Here is a 19,438-nt window from a genome sequence, read left to right on the forward strand (position 1 = left end):
ATTGTGCTTCATCCACCCCCCCGCTGTCCTTTATCTTATCCATCCTTTACCGCATCTTTTGATCGTGTTGCGATCTATGGAATATTGTCATAGAATTCTGTCATCTTACCTGCATAATTGTTACTTTCTTCTTGTTTACCAAAAATAACTATAAGAATGCCATCTTCTTCGAGGTCAGAAAGTTCCAAGGCTCAAAAGCTGGACAACGACAGTTTCGTCGCCTTCGACCATGCTGCGGCTGGACAGTACGTTCTCTCTATCCACCTCCACCCCGAAACAGTCCGGAATTCCCATGCGGTAGCAGATGGCTACGTATGTGAATCTCGAAGGCGCATACCACACTGCAGCTTCCTAGATTTACCAATAGTAACTAACTATAATAGTGACGGCGTTCGCTGTACTCCCTCCGGCTCTTTCATCGCGAAGCCTTGCACTCCCGCGGAAGTTGCGTTCTACGAGTCCTGCGCCCTCCACCCAGCTTTCGCCGAATTTATTCCGACCTACATCGGAAGTTTGACATCTGCAGATGGACAGCAACAGCCGATTGCGCTCGCCAGTGCCCAGCCGGGCGCTATCGTTCTTCCTAGCTCCGATTCGTCCGAGGTGTCGACCGCTGTCGCAACTCCCCAACCGAACGGAGAAGCAAATGCGCCCGACGCAGCCGCAACCACAGAAAAGGATTGGGTTCCATCAGGTGGAAAGAAGATCGACACGGGACTATCAATCGTGTTGGAGAATGTGGCATGTGGGTTCAAACGACCAAACGTCTTGGACGTCAAATTGGGCGCACGATTGTGGGCGGACGATGCGCCGCTTGCGAAGCGAACGAAGCTGGACAATGTGTCTAAGGAGACGACTAGCTCCAGTCTGGGGTTCCGAATTGCCGGGATGAAAGTGTGGACTGGTGTCAATGGGGAGAACGACGAAGGGGGCAAGACCGACCCGTATGCGACTAAATATGAGGGCTCAGAGGGCGCAAAGGGCGAGGTCATTGAAAAGGACGGCTATAGGCGTTACGATAAGTGGTACGGACGTTCATTCAGTGATAAGAATGTTAAGGAGGGGTTCGAGACTTTCCTTGCTGGTGCCAAGGCTGGTTCGGTTGACCGCTCGAAACTTATCGCCAGGAGACTGGCCGATGAACTAAAGAACTTGCAGGAGGTTCTCGAATCCGAAGAGAGTCGGATGTATTCTGCAAGTGTCTTGATCGTCTATGAGGGCGACCCAGAGGCGATGGAGATTGCACTCGAGGAGGAAAAGAAAGTCAAAGAGAACCCCAAAGAGGACTCAGAGGAAGAAGACGATGAGAGTTTTGAGCTTCAAGTCCAGCAGGACGGCGCTTATCAAGTGGTGGATCTCCCGGTCGGGAAAGATGGCCAACCTCAGCAGGCTATCAATATCAGCATCGATCCGGAAACTATTCAGCTGGGTGACACTGATATTGAAGAAGACGAGGAGGAACCTCCGAAGGTGCATGATCTCCGTCTGATTGATTTTGCGCACGCCAGCTGGACACCCGGTCAGGGGCCGGACGAAAATGTACTCATGGGAGTACGAAATCTGGCAAAATTCCTCAATGAACTTTCTGCAGAGTAAATGTACAAGTTTCTATCTGGAAATGTATCCAATAGTCGCCGGCGACTGGATATCACACTTATGCATATGTTTACCAATGTATTAGTGAACTACCAAGTAGTGTACGGAAGCTACTTTCTATGTTAAAGACACTAAATTCTAGCAGTAGCAAATAGAATAAAGCACCAACTAAATGCCCTGAAGAATCGAATTAAACCATCTACACCCTCCAGCTGGATACTCAATAGCAGCCACAAGCTGAAATCACTCGCAATTTTTACAAGCCCTATATATCCCTCAGAATAGACCATCCATGATCTGACGAAACCGGGACCTATCTTAAGCAGTATCCGACACTTAATTGCTGGAATCCGGAGTAGCTCGCTTTTCAGTATCCCAGGATACTTGAAATGCGCTGACTAAGCCGATACAACGCCGCTCCGAACAATTTGTATCGGAAGTATCGCAACAGCGAAACCAACCCAGCAGCTGCCAACAAAATGTTTCCCACCCGTGCCCTCCTGGGGCGTTCCGTTTGGAAAGGTAAGTTTTTTCATACCCACAGCGACCACATGCCCCAAAACAGACATCAATCTGCTAACACAATCCATCGCAACAGGCCCAAACATTGTCCCGTACGCTCATCCCATCAATCAATAGCCTCCCCCAAACCAGCGCTTGAGCTGAGGCAAAACCCCGAACCGAGATCCTACATACATAATTCGGGGCCCTATATACGATATCAATAACTAACACGGTTGAAATCTGATAGTCTCCCTCTCCCCCGGAAACTCCCTCCTCCGCCGAACACACCCCCGATCAAGACGCAAAAGCGCGGAGCAACAATCCTCCCTAACTTCGTGGGCTTGCGGTTCTCGGTGCACAATGGGAAGAACTACCAGGATGTTTTGATCACTGAGGAGATGGTCGGACGGAAGCTTGGTGAATATGTTGCGTATGTGGCTTTTTTCTCTTTTGTTGTTGGGAGGTTGTCGTTGGCTGACTTGTTGTGGATTTACAGGACCCGGAAGAGGTTTACGTATAAGCAGTCGAAGAACAAATAGTTAATTGGCTTGGGGCTGTGTGGTTGTTGTGCTCTGTGGGTGATGGGAAGGGCAATAAATGCCTGACTTGAGGTTTGCGGGGAGGATTCTACTGTTCTCTATTGGCGTTTCCGTATTCTTGTATATCTATGTCGCATATGTTGAATGTAAAATTAGCTGTCATTGTCACTGTGGAGTCAGGATAATCAGTATCATTGAGTCAATATTGTGATCTATTCTTCGGTTCTTTAACGCATCAAGAAGGAAGAAAGACAACCACTGTCGACCTCGACATGAAGCAGTGCAAAATGGATTATATCCATTGATTCTTCACCATCCCAAACGCCTATGCAAAATCTCGTGTGGTAAAAATTTAGAAGCCCAAATGCAGGATATCGTTTGTCCCCAGCCCAGTATTTACGCCAGTAAGCAAACCCCTTCCAATTAAAGTCGACGTTCAAGAATCTGCTGCCATCTCACGCCTCAGAATGTCCAACCAACGGCCCGCGGAGCCACTCGTCGTGGTATCCCATCACCCAATCTCTACCGGTAGAACTCGCCTCTCTTAACACTCACGCCGTACTCGGCAACCGCCATTCCCAGATCTTCCATGGTGAGCACCGTCCGTCCCTGCCCTGAGCCTCCTGAGCCACCACCGCCAAAGCCGGGCCTTTGAATTCCCAAATGTGTATTGGCTTTGCCCTTGCCTGCATCTCCACCCGAAGCGCCAGCAGCACCACTTGCTGCACCTGCGCCAGACGCACCAGCGGGCATACCGAGACCCGACGCAGCGTTAAGACTGCCCATTGGGTTGCTGGCGGAGGAACTATTAGAAGCCCGAATACGCGCGTACTGGTAGGAGTCCGCGGCGATATCCGCGATAAATTTCTGGGTTGCTAAAGCAAGAAGTCGGGCCAAGTGTGGGGGTGTTTGGTTGGGGCCATTTCCTGGGGGTGGTAGACCGGCAAGGGTAAGATAATGTGCTGTTACAGCGTCAGGGATCTATTGAATATTAGTTTCTGGATGATCATAACCCGAACTGTATATCATGAAATGATAAAGAGGGATCGTTCATTAAAATAAAAGGAAAGATGGGAAAAAAACTTACAATAGGCGCATACTCATCCATTTTACCCAGGAACTCGCGCAAGCTCGTCTCCTTCTTCGATGGCGCTGCTGCCGCCGCAAAAGCGTCGACTGACGTCGCAGTTTGAATCGGATTCCCTACGGTAGGGTCTTCCGCATCGTTTGCGTTTGTCATTTTGGTGTCGTTGCTTGCGTTTAGATCGATATCTTGTTCGATGGAAGCGTCCAAGGCAGGACCATCTGTTGCATCGGGGTCAGGTTTCGGAAGAGCTGTCGCTCCGGACGACGTTGCTGGTTCACCAGATGTTGAGGCAGATGATGCTGAAGGTTCTTGGGAGCCAGTCTGTGACAAAGGTGGTGGTTGCGACGAAGGTGGGACAGGAGTCTGTGATGGCGCTTGGTCGGCCATGGTGTGAACAAAGGAAGTATCTGGTAAGGCGATCAGGAGATTGGGCTGTAAAAAAGCAAATTATCCGTGTTTGGCAGGGGACGAGTTGGAACAGGGTACTTCGAGGTCAGGGCGTCCGATGAATGGCGGCGATACGTCGATGTTGAACCAGCGGAGAGCTTAGCTTAACTTTACCCGTGCGCGGCCCAACGTGACTGACTTACTCTCCGCGATTAAATTCCGATAAATTTACCTTCTTCTACCATTTTACCCTAACAGTGTGCCCTGATGCTTGAGAGTCTGTACAACTCACGCATTTACATTCCATGTTATGCAATAAAAGTACATCCATTGTTCCATATAACCCCTGCCTGTTCGTGAATCACCTATTTACTGTTACAGAATGTCCCATATCGAAACCATATATGGAATTCCAACCCGCCATTAATCTTTCAACCCAGATAAAACCATTACATAAGAAGGGTGACCTTTTTGTAGCAACCAGATACAACTGGAGCGTAGTACGCAGGCGACGGACAACTGCCTAGAGCAAGAAAAGAAAAGGAAAAGGGAGAGAAAAAGAAGCTGAGGAAAAGAAGAAGGCGAGGACAGGAAGACTCAATCTACTGTCCAAGATGCATATTTGGATCAACAGGATCCTGATGATGTGGGTGGTGCTGGTGCTGATGATGTTGATGTTGATGTTGATGATGCTGGTGTTGTCCGAACTGATCTCCATGCACCTCCTGACCAAGGGTTTGCATCAAATTCTGCTCAGCGGTTTGATCGAATGCTGCATGAGCACCAGCATCAGGTGGCAGACTGGGAGATGCAGACATGCCGTCATGACCGTGGCCTAAGGCAACCGGCTGAGGGTGTGCGCCAGCTAGGGCCATCATTCCTTTGATTCCTTCGACATGAGCTTTGTCCTCTTCACCTTGCTTCTTCTGCCGCTCTCGTGCTTCACGCTTGGCAGCCTGAGCGGGTGCACGAGTTTTTAATTCACCAGTAACGAACTTCAGGTAGTAGGGAACTTCGATTCCACTCTTAAGGAAGAAAAGTTTCAGGTTGCGTGCCTTGTCTTTGAGCTGAACCTGATTCCGATCTTTCAGTGCTTCACTAATAGTACCTCCAGGGCCAAACATTGCTAGAATCTGACTCCAGTGGGGCCCCTTGACACGATCTAGACCAGCCATCAATGCATTTTCCTCTTCTGTTGTCCAAGGTCTACGCTGGCTTGGTAGGCCTGACTTGCGGCTACTGGGGGATGACTTCGCCGATGCTGCCATACGAGCCCGCTCGTAGAGGACTTGAGTCGGCTGCGACTGCGAATAATGAGGGATGCCAGGCATATACCCATGATTGGCAGCTGCAGAATTTGGCCTTCCAGGCATGGAGACTGGGGCGCCATGGTTATATTGTTGGAAATTCGCCTGGATTGGTCCCTGCTGAAAGGTAGGCTGCGTGGGCTGTGGTTGATAACCTGGGGGTGTAGGACTTGGCTGATACTGCTGATGATGAGGAGGCTGCTGAGGTGGAAGCTGGCCACTTGGTTGAGCAGGAGCATAGCCGTGATAGATTTGTGCACCTTGCTGGGTTGGGTGATGAGGTACATGTTGCTGCTGGGGTTGCTGCTGCTGTTGAATGGGATGTTGAGGCTGCTGAGGCGCCTGCTGCTGCTGGGTTTGTTGTTGGGGCTGAGGTTGCTGTTGGTGAAGCTGTACCTGTTGTTGTTGTTGCTGTTGTTGTTGCTGTTGCTGTTGTTGTTGTTGCTGCTGCTGCTGCTGTTGCTGTGACTGCTGCTGAGAGCGTCTCAGCCCATGGCCCTGCAATGCAATCTGTGCTGCACGAGCAGCGCGAGCAACGAGATCACCGTGCATGTTTCTGTCAACGGGAACGTCAGGAGGCTGAGAAGCAACTGAAAATTGGCCTTGAAGGGGAGCGTTGCTTGGCTCTTGCGTGTCCCCGCTCGAAGAGGATGGCTGACGTCCTTTGGTTATCTTTTTTGACTGAATCAAATTAGTACTTTAGATGCTCTCTACTAAAAGGGATAACTGGGGCATCGAACCTGCTGATTACTGATCGTATCGAAATTCTTGGTGACATAAGAGCTTAGATCCCTGAGGAAATCTTCCCAATGATACTTGTCTGGCAAGGCCTTCATCGCTTCTTCATTGTTGATATCGTTGAGGAGGATATCACGGCGCGACTTGGCGCGATTCACAAAATCAGTTTCGCTTGGAGCAAGTTGACGAGTTCCTGGACGTCTTTCAAGCAGACGCTGCTCTAAGTCATCGGGAAATAAGTCGTACAACAGCTCAGTCCGTGATCGTTCCGTGTTATTCATTGAGGCAATGAAAGCCTGTGTTTTCAGCTCTAAGAAGAGAGCTCCTTGTACCTTAAGTAGACGACCACCCTCCGGAACAAAAACATCGAGGAAGTTATCATTTAGTTCGGAGAATCCAATCTCTTGTGTTCCAAAGATGCTGGAGACAAACGAGGCAAGGTTGGCCTTCCTGATGATGTCGACTTGAGAAGACTCTGTGAGCTCAAGTTCGGTAGCAGACAGGAAGGACTTTTTGGTTGAATACACTTTCTTGGTGTGGTCAAAAAGCGACCTCATGGTAGCATAAGCTTGTCCATTTTCGGAATCCGGCTCGGAGACAAACGAGGTGATATCCTGATAAGTCGATTTTGCCAGCAGAGATAGAATTTGGGTAGACTGAATGAATGTTAGAACATACTTGATCCATGCAAAGAAAAAGCGCTGTTCCAAAATTATGCTTACTAGGTTGTCAAGAATGGGCAAACTTTGAATTTTAAGGTGGGAATTTGCTTTGACAAATACCATTCCTTTTGGAGCCAACTGGCCAGAATTATCTGCCAATTGCTGCTGCCCGATAGCGCATTGTTCCTCGACCCGTTCCGCATGGTTCATGATGCTTGAAATGACTGTAGCTATATCCGTATCAATGTCCTGGTTGGGTTCCGGTGCCACTGCGCTTTCGGCAGGGGTCCCGATGTGACTAGGTTTGTCATCTTGGCGTTCTACCGTGTCGACTATACTAGGACCCAGGGCCGAGGCCAACTCTTCTTCGATCTGATTTCCTGGTCCTTGGTCCACAACAGTGGGCGGTTGTGGTGGGAGTGAGAGGTCTCCTGGCTCCGACTTGAGGCGCGGCTTCTTGGAGGCTCGGGGAGAGACTGCACCGTCGTCTTCCTCGAGGGGCCGGGACATTTTCGGGGCGACTATAATATATTGAGTTAATGCTCGGTTTCACGTCTATAAAATTATGTAGGAGAGCCTCTTGAGTGAGTTCAAGGGACAATAATGGGCATTCTGCCCTGCTAGTAGGAACGGCCGGATGGGAGCAATGGATTGCTGGCAAGACGCGCACATAACTTACCATTGAGATCCTCATCCTGGGGGATAGAAGTTGGAGGAAGCTCAGAAGAGTCTTGCCCATCGACAGACGGCCCTTCAGCTCGTGTGTTCACCATGTTAGGAACAGTCAAGTCGGTCTGCATTGGACGTTGACTTCCAAGAGCAGAAATAAGGGCTTAGGGGTAGGGCGCAGGCGTAGGGCTTGCGAGAGGATGAGACGGGCGGATAAATGGCGTGACAGAATTTTCGCCGGGCGGAAAGGTGACCATCAGAGCCTGAGGCAGCCATGAAGCAACAACTCGGCGGTTTTCATCGCAGTAACTGAATTTAGTAGGGAGGAACACGGTCAAATTTCTCTCATTTCTTGCAGCTCATGATTTTTGTGTTCTGCTAATTTGGACGTCTACACCATAAGTCCTCACTACCTGGTTTCAAAGTCAAAATACATAAAAGTATGAGGTCTTGTAGCCTCAGGCATTCATTCCTTCATTTCGGCTACGCGACCATCCTGTACCTGGTCTATTCGATAGCTAGGAAAACATAGTATCTACGCAGTAGGCTTCTGTGGATCATACCACAATCAAGACCCGCGAGGTCAAACTCCCAAGGAGATTTCTATTCATCTGTACCGTACACGCCTGACTATTACGGTTGCTTTCGTTGGGATGCTACCTTCCTCAGTCTACACGTCATCGATAGACTATCGTTCCATAGTGAGATATCGTCTCTTGAGTCGCAATCGATCAACGATCAACAAGTTTATCTTGGTACTTGACTAACTTTTTGCAATCTTTTACTGTGTACCTATATGGAAAAACAGTCCACTGAGTGATACTTCCTTCCGGGAAGGGAAAGAAGCCACTGGCAGTCCGGTCGAAGACAACTCAACCGAGTGTCTTTGATTTCCATATAAGCCACCTTCGGAAACAAACTGTACCTGCTGAAACTGAAGCATTTGAACGCACTGTCGGTTATCGGCCTAACAGTCGCCCTGAGGCGCGCAAGCTAATGGGTTACTTGATTTGCTGAATACTTAGGACCAGGCCTTCTGAAGCTACCAGTATGTACTATCGCACCGTTCCGGAGGTATACACTGTCAAGAGTATCCACTGGTTCACGGTTCCTCTTACGAAGAAAGTATGAATTTATGTCGTCATTTTCCATGGACTTGCCAAAGTCAAATGGATGCTACCGGAGCCTAGGCCTCAGAGCCTTTATCCCAATGTTTCTAGCTCTTATACATTCTTCTCCTCCTCCATGTACCTGGCCTTAGTGAACTGTAATACACCTCTTTCTCCTATTGCTAACTAGGTGCTCTTACTCGCGCTGTTCTTTGTCTTCTATATGTGATTGATGAAAACCAATTTAATAAGATATACCCTTCCATGAAGAGAACCATTTGATACCCTCTGCCCACTATGTTAATCTCTAATTTCCATGTCATTACTGCGGCGGCAGCAATACACACATCCCTGGCTTCTGCCCAAAATCTGGAAGAGAAAGTGTGGGCAGTCGTTGCCTACAACCTTTATGGAGATAGTATCCCATCGGCCCTACCTCGTCCCAAAGCTTTGACTCCATATGGGGCGAATGAGTTGTATGCGGCAGGATCCGTTTTCCGGGACCGCTATGTTGCGATACATGACAATAATAACACTTCAAATACAAGAATCCAAAATCTATCGCCATATCTGATAGATGCCGAGGAGGTGGACGTGTTTTCGACCACTGATCCGTCAGTGGTTGCGTCTGCTCAGGCTTTCATGCAAGGCCTTTACCCACCTCTCGAGAAATCGCTCAACGCAACATTTTCTGATTCCCCCTTCCAACTTGCCAATGGCTCTATAGTCACTGCTCCCTTGGGTGGATATCAATATCCCCAAATCGTCACTCTTGATGCGATGGACCCTCGATCAATTAAGCTGGACGGGGATACAGGTTGCCTGCTGCACCAAGTTGCCGATACCGAGTACAAATACAGTCCTGAGGCTCAAGAGATCACGCAGGATTCAGCAGCATTTTATAGCAAGATTTACCCATTCTCTCTGTCTGGAGTACTGGATCCTTCTTCAGCCAATTATGCAAATGCCGTTATGATCTCAGAATACTTGGACTACGAGTCTGTGCATAATGAATCACTATTACATAACGTGAACCAGGATGACATAGACCGTGCTCGTTCTCTTGCGGACCGCTACGTTTTCGCAACGAATGGCTATATGGACTCAACAGGGACTAATGTCAGTGACCGTATTCGCACTGTTGCTGGGCGCACCTTAGCCTCAAGTATCCTGGATGCCTTTAACAACAATATCGACTATCGAGGGACCAACGGAAAAATAGCACTCCTGTTTGGTAATGATGAGCCTGCTGTCGCTCTTGCATCCCTTATGCAACTTGCGTCACCAAAATATGAAAATTTCTACGGACGTCCAACGCGTGGTGCATCGATGGTGTTTGAACTTTACAGTCTGGAGAATAACTCCAGCCCCGCGTACCCCGATCCATCTCAGCTTTACGTCCGATTTCTCCTGAGAAATGGAACCCATTCGGCTGACTTCCAATCCTACCCACTCTTTGGACATGGACCCAGCAATATAGCTATTCCTTTTACGGAATTTCAAGCAGAAATGGAGGAAGTTTCGCTAGGATCGACGAAAGAATGGTGTCTTCTTTGCAATTCACAAGCTACGTTCTGCTCTGACGTCTTCGATGGGCATCAGAACCGACCTACTAGCGACAAGGGCCTGAGTCCTGCTGTTGGTGGTGTCATTGGGGCTGTTGTTACACTTGTAGTGATTGCTCTCATCTCAATCCTCGGGTTTCTAGTATGTGGTTTCCGCATGAATCGCACTCGACGGTCAAGCCTCGGAGGCTTCAAAGGGAACAGCAAAATGGCAAGTGACTCTGATGTCACTTTCAAAAATCCTACTTGGGAGGATGTCAAACCAGCAGATACCAAAGAGACTCATAGCAGCGGTGCTGGTATAACTGTCGTGAGGGGACATGAGCGCACAGGCAGCTGGGAAATGAAAAGCCAACAACCGGCTGATAATAATAATCACACGGGGGGTGAGCAAGCCGTCTCTCCCTTTAATGAACCAGAGGAGGAGGAGTGGCAAATCCACAGTGCTATACGGCCAGTCACAGCCCGGGAAAGTGTGTAGTGTGCTGCCTTTCCATAATACTTATGTGCTATTGTTCTCGGACGCCCTTCGTTTCACTTTCAGGTCTTAGTATTTTTAATTATATGTATTCATTTATATTTCTAACTACTTATTAGAAGTGATTCTTACTGTTTATTATTTATGTAGAAAAGGAGCTAATTATCAGTCCCAGATCTGGTTGCCCAGTAGTGTGCACTTTCCAGATTGGGCAGACGACATCACTGTCCATGGACCTTCTGAAAACAAACAACTCAAAGTCTGCATTTCCGGAATATCTCCCTTGTGTTATTTCTCTTCAACCTCTTCTTACACGAAAGACACATGTCTTCCGTCTAGTTACGCTCCTTCACCTTTCCCTTCCTAAATCGCAACATGAAGAAGTATGACATCCAAACTCTACTGGCTTTGAGCCAAAACGCGTGTATAGAACTCAATAAATTCAGTGACCAGGCGCTTGGCTGTATGTACACTTGTTTTGCATTAAAAATAAAAAAAACATGCAAGCTCAATACTAACTATGCTCGACTATTGATCTGCGACGCAGACAATTTACTCCGCCACAACCATACAAGCACCAACGTTTTAACTGAACAGTTGGTCAATCGGTCAAGAACAGTGTCGAATATTTCACACCAAACTGAAGCTTCTCTAAACCGCTTACACTGTCCAATTCGTGTGCCAAAAGACCCTCCTCGATCGAGTCGTGCACAAACTGATGCGGGCTTTGCACGGTTCCTCAAGGATCATACATCCCCGAAGCATCAACGCGTTACTGCTGGTGGCCGTATCGTTCCTATGGAACCACAGACCCCTGCCCCGAAATTCAAATTGCCTATGCAGAAGAAGGAGGCAAGCGATCACGAGATGGAGGCACTCGGGTCTATTATGAGAATCGAAAGCGAAAGTTTATCCGGCAATATTCCAATAGGGTCAATGGAGACGAACTCTAACAGAAGCGACATATCAAGGAATTCTGTGAGCCCTACTGGAATCCTCCCGGACCTTGCAAAGCTATCTCTCACCAATGGCATATTTGACCAAACATCTCAAGGATCAGGATGCCCGCCAATTGTTCCATGGCCCGCGCCGGGATATGCCCTACCTTCCGGATATTCCGTCGCATTCAACAATCAGCAACTTCCTCGCGTTGATCAGTACCCTCAAATGGCTTATGTACCAGTGTTTCCAGACCAAGCGATGTATGGTGTTGGTTCGGATATGCACTCAGGCATCCCAGATATGTACCCAAGCTTGAATGTGCAGGGTCCTATGTCTTCTATGCCAACATCGGGCCAGCCACACTTAGCTGTGTCAACAGCGTCTTCTGATTTTACATCTTGCAGTAATGCTGCTAGTGCGGGCTCTTCCTCAGCTTTCAGTCAGAGCCAACTGAGTTATGAACCCGGCTATCCGACTTTTGCGCCTCAGGTATATCAATCTGTCGGTAGTCAGTTTCCAGCACCCAAACAGCCACAGTATCTCCCACCAATGTCCCAAGGAATGCCGCACTTGAAATGCTTGGACGAAGCTAAAAAGCAGTATGAGTCACTTTCATCCCAACTCTCTCGCCTTGACAGGTACATGGCTATACACACCTGGGATATAGACTCTCGGTCGAAAAAGGTAATGGTTGAACAGCGGAAGAGTTTGGTGCGAGAGTTGGACGTAGTCCGAATGTATAGAGAGCAGCTGGAACTTATCTTTGGAAAACCAAGCATGAATGGTTCAAGCGACCAGCAAAGAGTCAATGCTGATTTACTCGTACCGCCTATTACCTATCTAACAGGAAGTATGGCAGACTATCAAGGTTTCTTGGGACCAGTGTCTTCATCTTCCAGTGCGAGCTGCGCAGGTCAGGCATTGCCTACATACTTGACTCCGCCTACACTCCCGATGCTTTACCCAGAAAGTGAAGCTTCCATCCCAGTGTTTCCGTGGCAAAACTTGGGAAACCCAGGCTCGGCTGTAGGTGTTAAAGATATGTCCGCAAACGGGACTCTCGGTAATCTCAATTTGTCTCAGCAAAATGATGAAACGAGAACGAACCTAAACATAAATCAACGAGACAAGCAAATCCACACCTCAACTTTTAGTGATGAGTCTGGCAGCACCGGTGATGAACAGGCATCATCTAGGTTGCCATCGCCATCAGATCTTCAACACCTGTACCACAAAATCGAAGAGGCCACAGAGCGAGGCGAACCTGTTGGCAGACTGCTCAAGGAGTTATCTGTTGTTACCACACAGCTTGTAAAGCAGAAAAGGGAAGAAGGCAGAATATCTCATCGGTCAACACGAGGCAAACAAAATCTGCCGCCACTTCCAAGCGGTAAACCAGATTCGACGAGAATGACCACAAATGGCAGGCCAATGAAACCTGCAAGCCACCTCTGGGGATCTGAAGCCCATTTCCGAGAAGCTGTGAGGAGCTGCGGCGACACTTCGTCTACGTCAGACAATGAGGCAAAAGGAAAACTCTCTTCATCCTGTGTGTCCACAACGGACTCATGGGCTACTGTGCATGAAAGAAGGTAAGTACTACTTCTTAAAGTTTGTTTCTTCCTCGATTGCAAACTCCTAATAATAGCAGCAAGCGCTTGGTTAGCATGGGCTCTCTGGAGGATCCCAAATGTGGGAGGAATCCAGAAACCATCTGGGAAAGGTAAGAGCTGCCCAAGCAAATACGTAAAACCTGCTCTGCTCACAAAATGCTTAAACAGTCCCCGGTCCCTTCCCAAATACAAAATCATGTCAGCTGAGATACATGCTTCAGGTGCTCCACATAATGTTGGATGGATTCAGGGACGATTAGAAGACAGGAAAGAGGTCAAGCCGAGCAAGAACACTACGCTACATCGTACCCACAGAGCTCGAGGAGGGGACTCGGGCATGCAGGATGTGAAGCTGCCAATATCGTCTTTGAATACCCAGCTCCTGAGCCGAAATCGAGGTTTAGTGTTTCAAAAAACAGCTGCTTTGGCAGTTCCTCAAAACGTCAACGTACAGGCCTATGTTCCCTCTTTTGACGGCCCTGGAGATGCGCCTAGAAACGAAACAGGCCAGCGAACAATGGAAACCGGCGATAGACAGACGCAGGAGACCGCATGCTATGATTCAGTTCAAGAGGCTAGACCATGGTATATGCCCAAGCAGCGTCCCAAGCCAAGTCGCGAGACGCTGCGTGACTTTTTTCGCCAAGTCCGAGATGAAGAGCGACGTGAAATGCGCGACTCTCACAATGAGGGTCAATCTAATGACCGGTAAAGCAATCGCCCCATGGCTCCAGTAGCAGCTGTATTATCCTCCAGGGCTTTTTCCCCTTTCACATGTTATTCTTGGTTTTCGCTTTTAGTATTTGACTGTTTTCTCTGAACACTACAAAAAGGGAACGAAAAGATTGAACAGGTAAGTGAGCGAATTGGACAAATAGTGTGACAGGCTTATGGATGACGATACTAACTGTAAAATAGGAAGCACGGTTGGCAATCGATACACCATTAGTTTGCATAATGTTTTTGACCCCCTTGACATTTTTCATCTTGGGTCGACCACCTTAGGAGATGGGGTTTACGCTTTTGTCTCAAATTAACGTGTTTGAATAATTAGTATGCATGATGTTCTCGGATGGATATGCTTCGAGGCTTTCGGCTACTCAATTATCTGGAAGGGTAGGCTCCATGTGAATTTGGTGACCACCAAAGGCTGGTCATCCTGTTTTTAGGTGGATATCTCTATACGAGTTTAGCATGAATCAAGTCTCCTGCTTGAAACTTCTTACATAGACTAAACTCTGCCGCTCGTAATAAAACCTCCTAGCATTAGCGCCGAGTACTGTATACATACACACTCACTCAACCCCGGAACTGGTTAACTTGGCGGGCTTCTAGTAAGAAAGCACCATCATTCCGTAGGCCGCATGAGAAGTGGTGAGTTACGGTTCTTGGCATAAATTCATCAACTTAAGACCCACTTATCTACTTAGGCTACATATGATCGGCGTGCCCCCGATTAGTTCGATACTAAGTACTTAGAAGCTGGTTAGGTAGAATGTATATCTTACAACAGTCCATAGGCGAATTAGATAGGCTTCTTATCCTGCAAGAATGTATTTCTATTGGTAAATTTGTAATGATGATGGCCCGGCCCTAGTCATCTTCGTGACTCGTAAGTATCGCGTTGACAACCCCGACGAACGACTATCTACAGGGCAGCATCCGTCCAAGGAGCTTAGTACGATCTGGGAGAAACTGATTAACAAGTAGTATTTTCTCTTTCAGGTGTCCGAGGTTGAAAGACGAACAAGGATACTATCCAGCGCATGCATAACCTTCTCCGGGTATGGGTAGGAGCATCATTATGCCAAAGCGGCGTTCACGGCGAAGTAGACACGCTGCGCTCATTGCACAGTCTTGATGCACGGAGAAGATGCCATCACCAAGATATTCCCGCGCAGCTCGAAGATATGTGGATTAGTTCACTATGCTAGGTTGTATTTTCTCTCTTTGCGAATCGTTGATACAGAAGTGACGTGAGCACAAGCTATATCATTACATCGATCCGCTACGGTAGTTACATTGAGACAGGTCTGGCAAGCGAGATATAGTAGCCTCAATCTGGGTCCTTTTGCATGGGTCTCGGATAAGCCCGTGCTCTGAATCCTTTAAGAAGTTGTCATAAATTTAGCTCTGAAACATCGGGTTCTGGTTGAGTTATAAGCTGAATGTGAAATATGATATGATGTATGGAGCGTATGTACGTACTGTTTATGTTTTTGCGTGGTGAAGCATTTGTAAACATTGTTTTGTAACTCAGTATTGATATAGATGACAATGAGTGAGAGATATTTTTATTTGCCAAGATGATGCGCCCAGCCACGCTAGTCCCGGTTTATTCCTTTGACACTGACCAATGACTTGCAAGCGAGGAACCATGTTTTAACCTTCGGCTGTCATTTGGGGCAAATTTGAATTTCTTGAAGAGAGGAGAAAAAAGAGGAGAATGAATGAAGGAAAAGAGAGCCGATTCAGACAGACAAGATAAATGAAAACGAGAAAAGATGGATAACTACAATCGCCTTATTTCTCTATTAGTAATCAGGAATGGTGGCAAGTGCTGTATTATTCATACAAGATAGTATGATTTTGTCGGAGTTGAAACCCTAGCCATGACTCGGCATGTCCCGATGTTGCGGAATGGTGAAACCCCAGACCAGAAGAAGTAGAAACAATCGGGCTGCGGGTGATATTGACCCGTGACTTATCTTGGAAATAGTAAAGTCGATGGCGGTTTTATTGACTAAGCCCGAAATTCCCAATCTTTCCTCCACGTCTCCACTTTTGTATTCCCTTCCCCTTCCCTCTTTCTTCTCTTTCTTTCCTCCCTTCTCCATTCAATGTTCCCACCCCGGGTTGGAGAGGATAGTTTAAATTAACACGCCGTCCCTCGTTCTTCAGTTTCGACTTTCTTTGACCGAATTTGTGCCCCCAGTTCTAGTCCTCCGACGGTGATTTGACGGGTACCTGGCTTTCCCCCATGTCACTATCAGTTTGCGGGTGAACGTCCCTTTGATCGCAATCATTAGCACCGCCTTCTCCCCCGCCGTTTCTAGCCCGTTGCTCGGTCCCCTTCCTTGCATCGATCAATCCAGACTCCCAACTCCTTCTTTACCCTCCCACTAAATTCGATTACTATCAACCTCGTGGAACAGCCACCCAATCCCTGGTATACGTCCAGGTGAAATCGTCGGCATGACCCAACTTTTTGCCTCCAGTCCGTCCAATGTGTCGAACGAGAAACGTGGAAGCTTCCCTAGCCTCTCTCTCCCGTCCAAAAAACATACCAATGAGTCGAGCCATCTCCCGACAAAGATCAAGAACTTTTTTCGCATAAATAGCTCGAGCAGCAATTCGTCTCATCACAGTCATAGCCACAGTGGCGATCGGGATAGAGAGGGCAGTCCTCACACCGGCGCCAAGACCGAATCTAAGTCTGCCTTCAGGCAATCGCGATTCCTCCCCACAATTGGTCGCAACCGCTCAACCACTGTTGCTAGCGAAGGTAACCCGCTGGATGAGGGAGTGTCTCCAACCGCAACAGCCAATCCGTATTTCGTTCATCAGGGGCAACCTTCCTTACAGCATCGCAATGACGGCTCGGAGCCTTCCTCTCCGCCGGACACTCCAGAGCTACAGGTCGACGGTGTCTCCGCCGCCGAGCAGGCCACGACTGCCAACAAAACCGAATTAGCTCGAAAACTTCGCCGCGTCGCTTCCGCCCCGAATGCACAGGGTCTGTTTGCTCGGGGCGACAATGATGGACGCCCTCAGACAGCTGAAACTGGAAACCAGCCCCCAGTGGAAGAAACCGACTCTCAGATCACTATCGCGGAGGATACAGTTGGGAGTCTCGCCGTACCTAAACTTGGTGCCGATGGCAAGATCCCGAGTCCCGGCGAGATTCGCAACCAGGTTGCCTTCCGCAGAACGTATAGCTCCAACTCGATCAAAATTCGGAATGTGGAGGTTGGCCCAAGTAGTTTCGACAAGATCAAGTTGATCGGCAAAGGTGACGTGGGGAAAGTTTATCTCGTTCGCGAAAAGAAGACGAGCCGCTTATATGCTATGAAGGGTGAGTTTGCCGTGGTTTCAGTGCACAGACTAGGGCAGCCAAATGTTCTGGACATCTATCTTCTATACCCTTGCTGACAATACCAGTCCTTAGCAAGAAAGAAATGATCAAACGAAACAAAATCAAGAGGGCTTTGGCCGAACAAGAGATCCTCGCCACAAGTAACCATCCTTTTATTGTCACGCTTTACCACTCTTTCCAGTCCGAGGATTATCTCTACTTATGTATGGAGTATTGTAGCGGTGGTGAATTTTTCCGAGGTGCGTATAGATTAGGATCTCCATCTCGAATGTCCGCTAATTTAGACTCTGTAGCTCTTCAGACCCGTCCAGGGAAATGCATTTCCGAAGACGCGGCGCGGTTCTATGCGGCGGAAGTTACAGCCGCTTTAGAGTACCTCCATCTCATGGGCTTTATCTACCGTGACCTAAAGCCAGAGAGTATGTAATTCGCTGATACACTAATGATAGTAGCCATTATACTAACGGTAGATTATTCAGACATTCTTCTGCATCAGTCTGGTCATATAATGCTGTCAGATTTCGACTTGTCCAAACAATCGGGTCCTGGTGGTGCACCCACCATGATTCCGGGGCGGAGCGGCAACTCGACGACGTCTTTGCCCACCATCGACACAAAGTCCTGCATTGCCGATTTCCGGACGAACTCCTTTGTAGGAACGGAGGAGTACATTGCACCGGAGGTTATCAAGGGCTGCGGACATACCAGCGCAGTTGATTGGTGGACCCTTGGCATCTTAATTTATGAGATGCTTTACGGCACAACACCTTTCAAGGGTAAGAACAGGAACGCAACGTTTGGAAACATCCTCCGAGATGACGTACCATTCCCTGAACACGGGGGAGCCCAGCAAATTTCCAAGTGAGACTCTTTCATTTTCACATCAATGTGGCAAGCGCTAACACATGGCTATAGTATGTGTAAGTCTTTGATCCGTAAGTTGTTGATTAAAGATGAGACGAAGCGTCTTGGAGCTCGTGCTGGTGCCTCGGACGTCAAGACCCACCCGTTCTTCCGGCAAACACAATGGGCACTTATTCGCCATATGAAGCCACCGATGATTCCTCATCAAAGCCGAGGAACGGATACTCTAAATTTCCGCAATGTTAAAGAAAGCGCCAGCGTTGATATTGGCGGCAGCAACCCTACCAAGATGAAGGGTGTCCCCATGGATTCGGGTCTTGCCACGCCCAATGGGGAAGTGAACGACCCATTTGAAGAGTTCAACAGTGTTACTCTTCATCATGACGGAGATATGTAATTCGTCGACTGACGGATGCTACGGTGATCGTACTACTTTCTCGGTGCATGACCGATTAGACCGTTTGAGCATCCCTTGCATAGCTCTGGAGCTCATTTTACGACGATAACGCATGAAAGATCTGTGTATCCGAAGCAACAGTTTCATACAACTATAATCTGGAGTACGGGAGCTTAGAAATCTTTGTGGGTTTTTTATCTTTTACTTTGTTGCTTGTTTGAAAAACTCGTTTGATTTTTCCGTTCTTTGATCTTCATCGGCTTGTGTCTGTGTACTACGGCTATTAAGCCTACTTCCTCTATGGTATGACCTTTCGGCTTCTTGCTTTTTTGACTATCCGGGCGCAGCGATGTACACGTTCTGCTTTTGCTCCTATTTATCACTCACTGCAAAGGGCGGCGTTTACGATTTCGGTTATATGGCAGAGCAGACTTTTTTGCGGATCATCTCATGCGATTGTTCGCCTGTGAACAGGCGAAGTAAAAAGGATACGAAGACTTGATTTGGTATTTGTTTTTGCTTGCATTGGTTTTTTCTTTTCTTTCTTCCTGTGAAGACAACATTTGGATGTCTTGGTATTCATATGTTGACAGGCCCGGCGCCATGACGTATGTTAGAGCTACAACAACCATGAGATCCATTTCATTGCATTTATATGGACGAACAGTTGTTTCAACACTGCAAATCTCAGTGCGACTTTTGCTGATGCTGGAGTAATGGGGCTGAATTTTGACCCCTGGAGATCTGATAGTAATGGGGCATTGACAACCTCTGCATGGAGTACCCATGACCCTCATTCTTTGAACCCTGAGCCTTGACCCCCAGTTCTGATGCAACATGATGCACCACCACTCGGGTGATTCTTGACACTAACCAATGGAGTGT

General features: G+C 48.0%; 5 protein-coding genes across 5 annotated transcripts; 3 read left to right on the forward strand and 2 right to left on the reverse strand.

The window, feature by feature from the left end:
- Positions 1-156: 156 nt before the first annotated feature.
- Positions 157-2,431, forward strand: F9C07_2066512 (mitochondrial 37S ribosomal protein uS19m; the record flags this gene model as incomplete). Its single annotated transcript, XM_041291131.2, has 5 exons — positions 157-1,551; positions 1,592-1,630; positions 2,048-2,118; positions 2,195-2,210; positions 2,348-2,431. The coding sequence occupies 5 exons, from the start codon at positions 157-159 to the stop codon at positions 2,429-2,431; spliced, it is 1,605 nt and encodes a 534-aa protein (XP_041144891.2).
- Positions 2,432-3,161: 730 nt separating this feature from the next.
- On the reverse strand, positions 3,162-4,113 carry F9C07_7150 (transcription initiation factor TFIID 23-30kDa subunit-domain-containing protein; the record flags this gene model as incomplete). The annotated part of the gene is made up of 2 exons (XM_041291133.1): positions 3,162-3,620; positions 3,727-4,113. 2 exons carry the CDS (start codon positions 4,111-4,113, stop codon positions 3,162-3,164), a joined length of 846 nt encoding a protein of 281 aa, XP_041144892.1.
- A 301-nt stretch (positions 4,114-4,414) lies between these two features.
- On the reverse strand, positions 4,415-7,733 carry F9C07_1439314 (MYB DNA binding protein). The gene is made up of 4 exons (XM_041291134.2): positions 7,500-7,733; positions 6,881-7,341; positions 6,161-6,814; positions 4,415-6,101 (listed from the first exon to the last, which is right to left on the reverse strand). Exons 1-4 carry the CDS (start codon positions 7,618-7,620, stop codon positions 4,716-4,718), a joined length of 2,622 nt encoding a protein of 873 aa, XP_041144893.1. The 5' UTR covers positions 7,621-7,733; the 3' UTR covers positions 4,415-4,715.
- Positions 7,734-8,895: 1,162 nt separating this feature from the next.
- Positions 8,896-13,908, forward strand: F9C07_7152 (uncharacterized protein; the record flags this gene model as incomplete). The annotated part of the gene is made up of 4 exons (XM_071511582.1): positions 8,896-10,636; positions 11,288-13,175; positions 13,232-13,306; positions 13,365-13,908. 4 exons carry the CDS (start codon positions 8,896-8,898, stop codon positions 13,906-13,908), a joined length of 4,248 nt encoding a protein of 1,415 aa, XP_071365146.1.
- A 2,483-nt stretch (positions 13,909-16,391) lies between these two features.
- Positions 16,392-18,553, forward strand: F9C07_7153 (putative serine/threonine-protein kinase nrc-2; the record flags this gene model as incomplete). Its single annotated transcript, XM_041285431.1, has 5 exons — positions 16,392-17,271; positions 17,358-17,531; positions 17,586-17,711; positions 17,772-18,153; positions 18,208-18,553. 5 exons carry the CDS (start codon positions 16,392-16,394, stop codon positions 18,551-18,553), a joined length of 1,908 nt encoding a protein of 635 aa, XP_041144895.1.
- Between the last annotated feature and the right edge of the window lie 885 nt (positions 18,554-19,438).

This window comes from Aspergillus flavus, chromosome 3, assembly GCF_009017415.1.
Source record: "Aspergillus flavus chromosome 3, complete sequence".
Lineage (NCBI taxonomy): Eukaryota > Fungi > Ascomycota > Eurotiomycetes > Eurotiales > Aspergillaceae > Aspergillus > Aspergillus flavus.

Coding starts and splice junctions, on each gene's coding strand:
- F9C07_1439314 (XM_041291134.2), bottom strand. CDS start 7,620: ATGCAGACCGACTTGACTGTTCCTAACATGGTGAACACACGAGCTGAA. Junction 7,342..7,499: donor CCAGGATGAGGATCTCAATG/GTAAGTTATGTG, acceptor AATATATTATAG/TCGCCCCGAAAATGTCCCGG. Junction 6,815..6,880: donor TGCCCATTCTTGACAACCTA/GTAAGCATAATT, acceptor ACATTCATTCAG/TCTACCCAAATTCTATCTCT.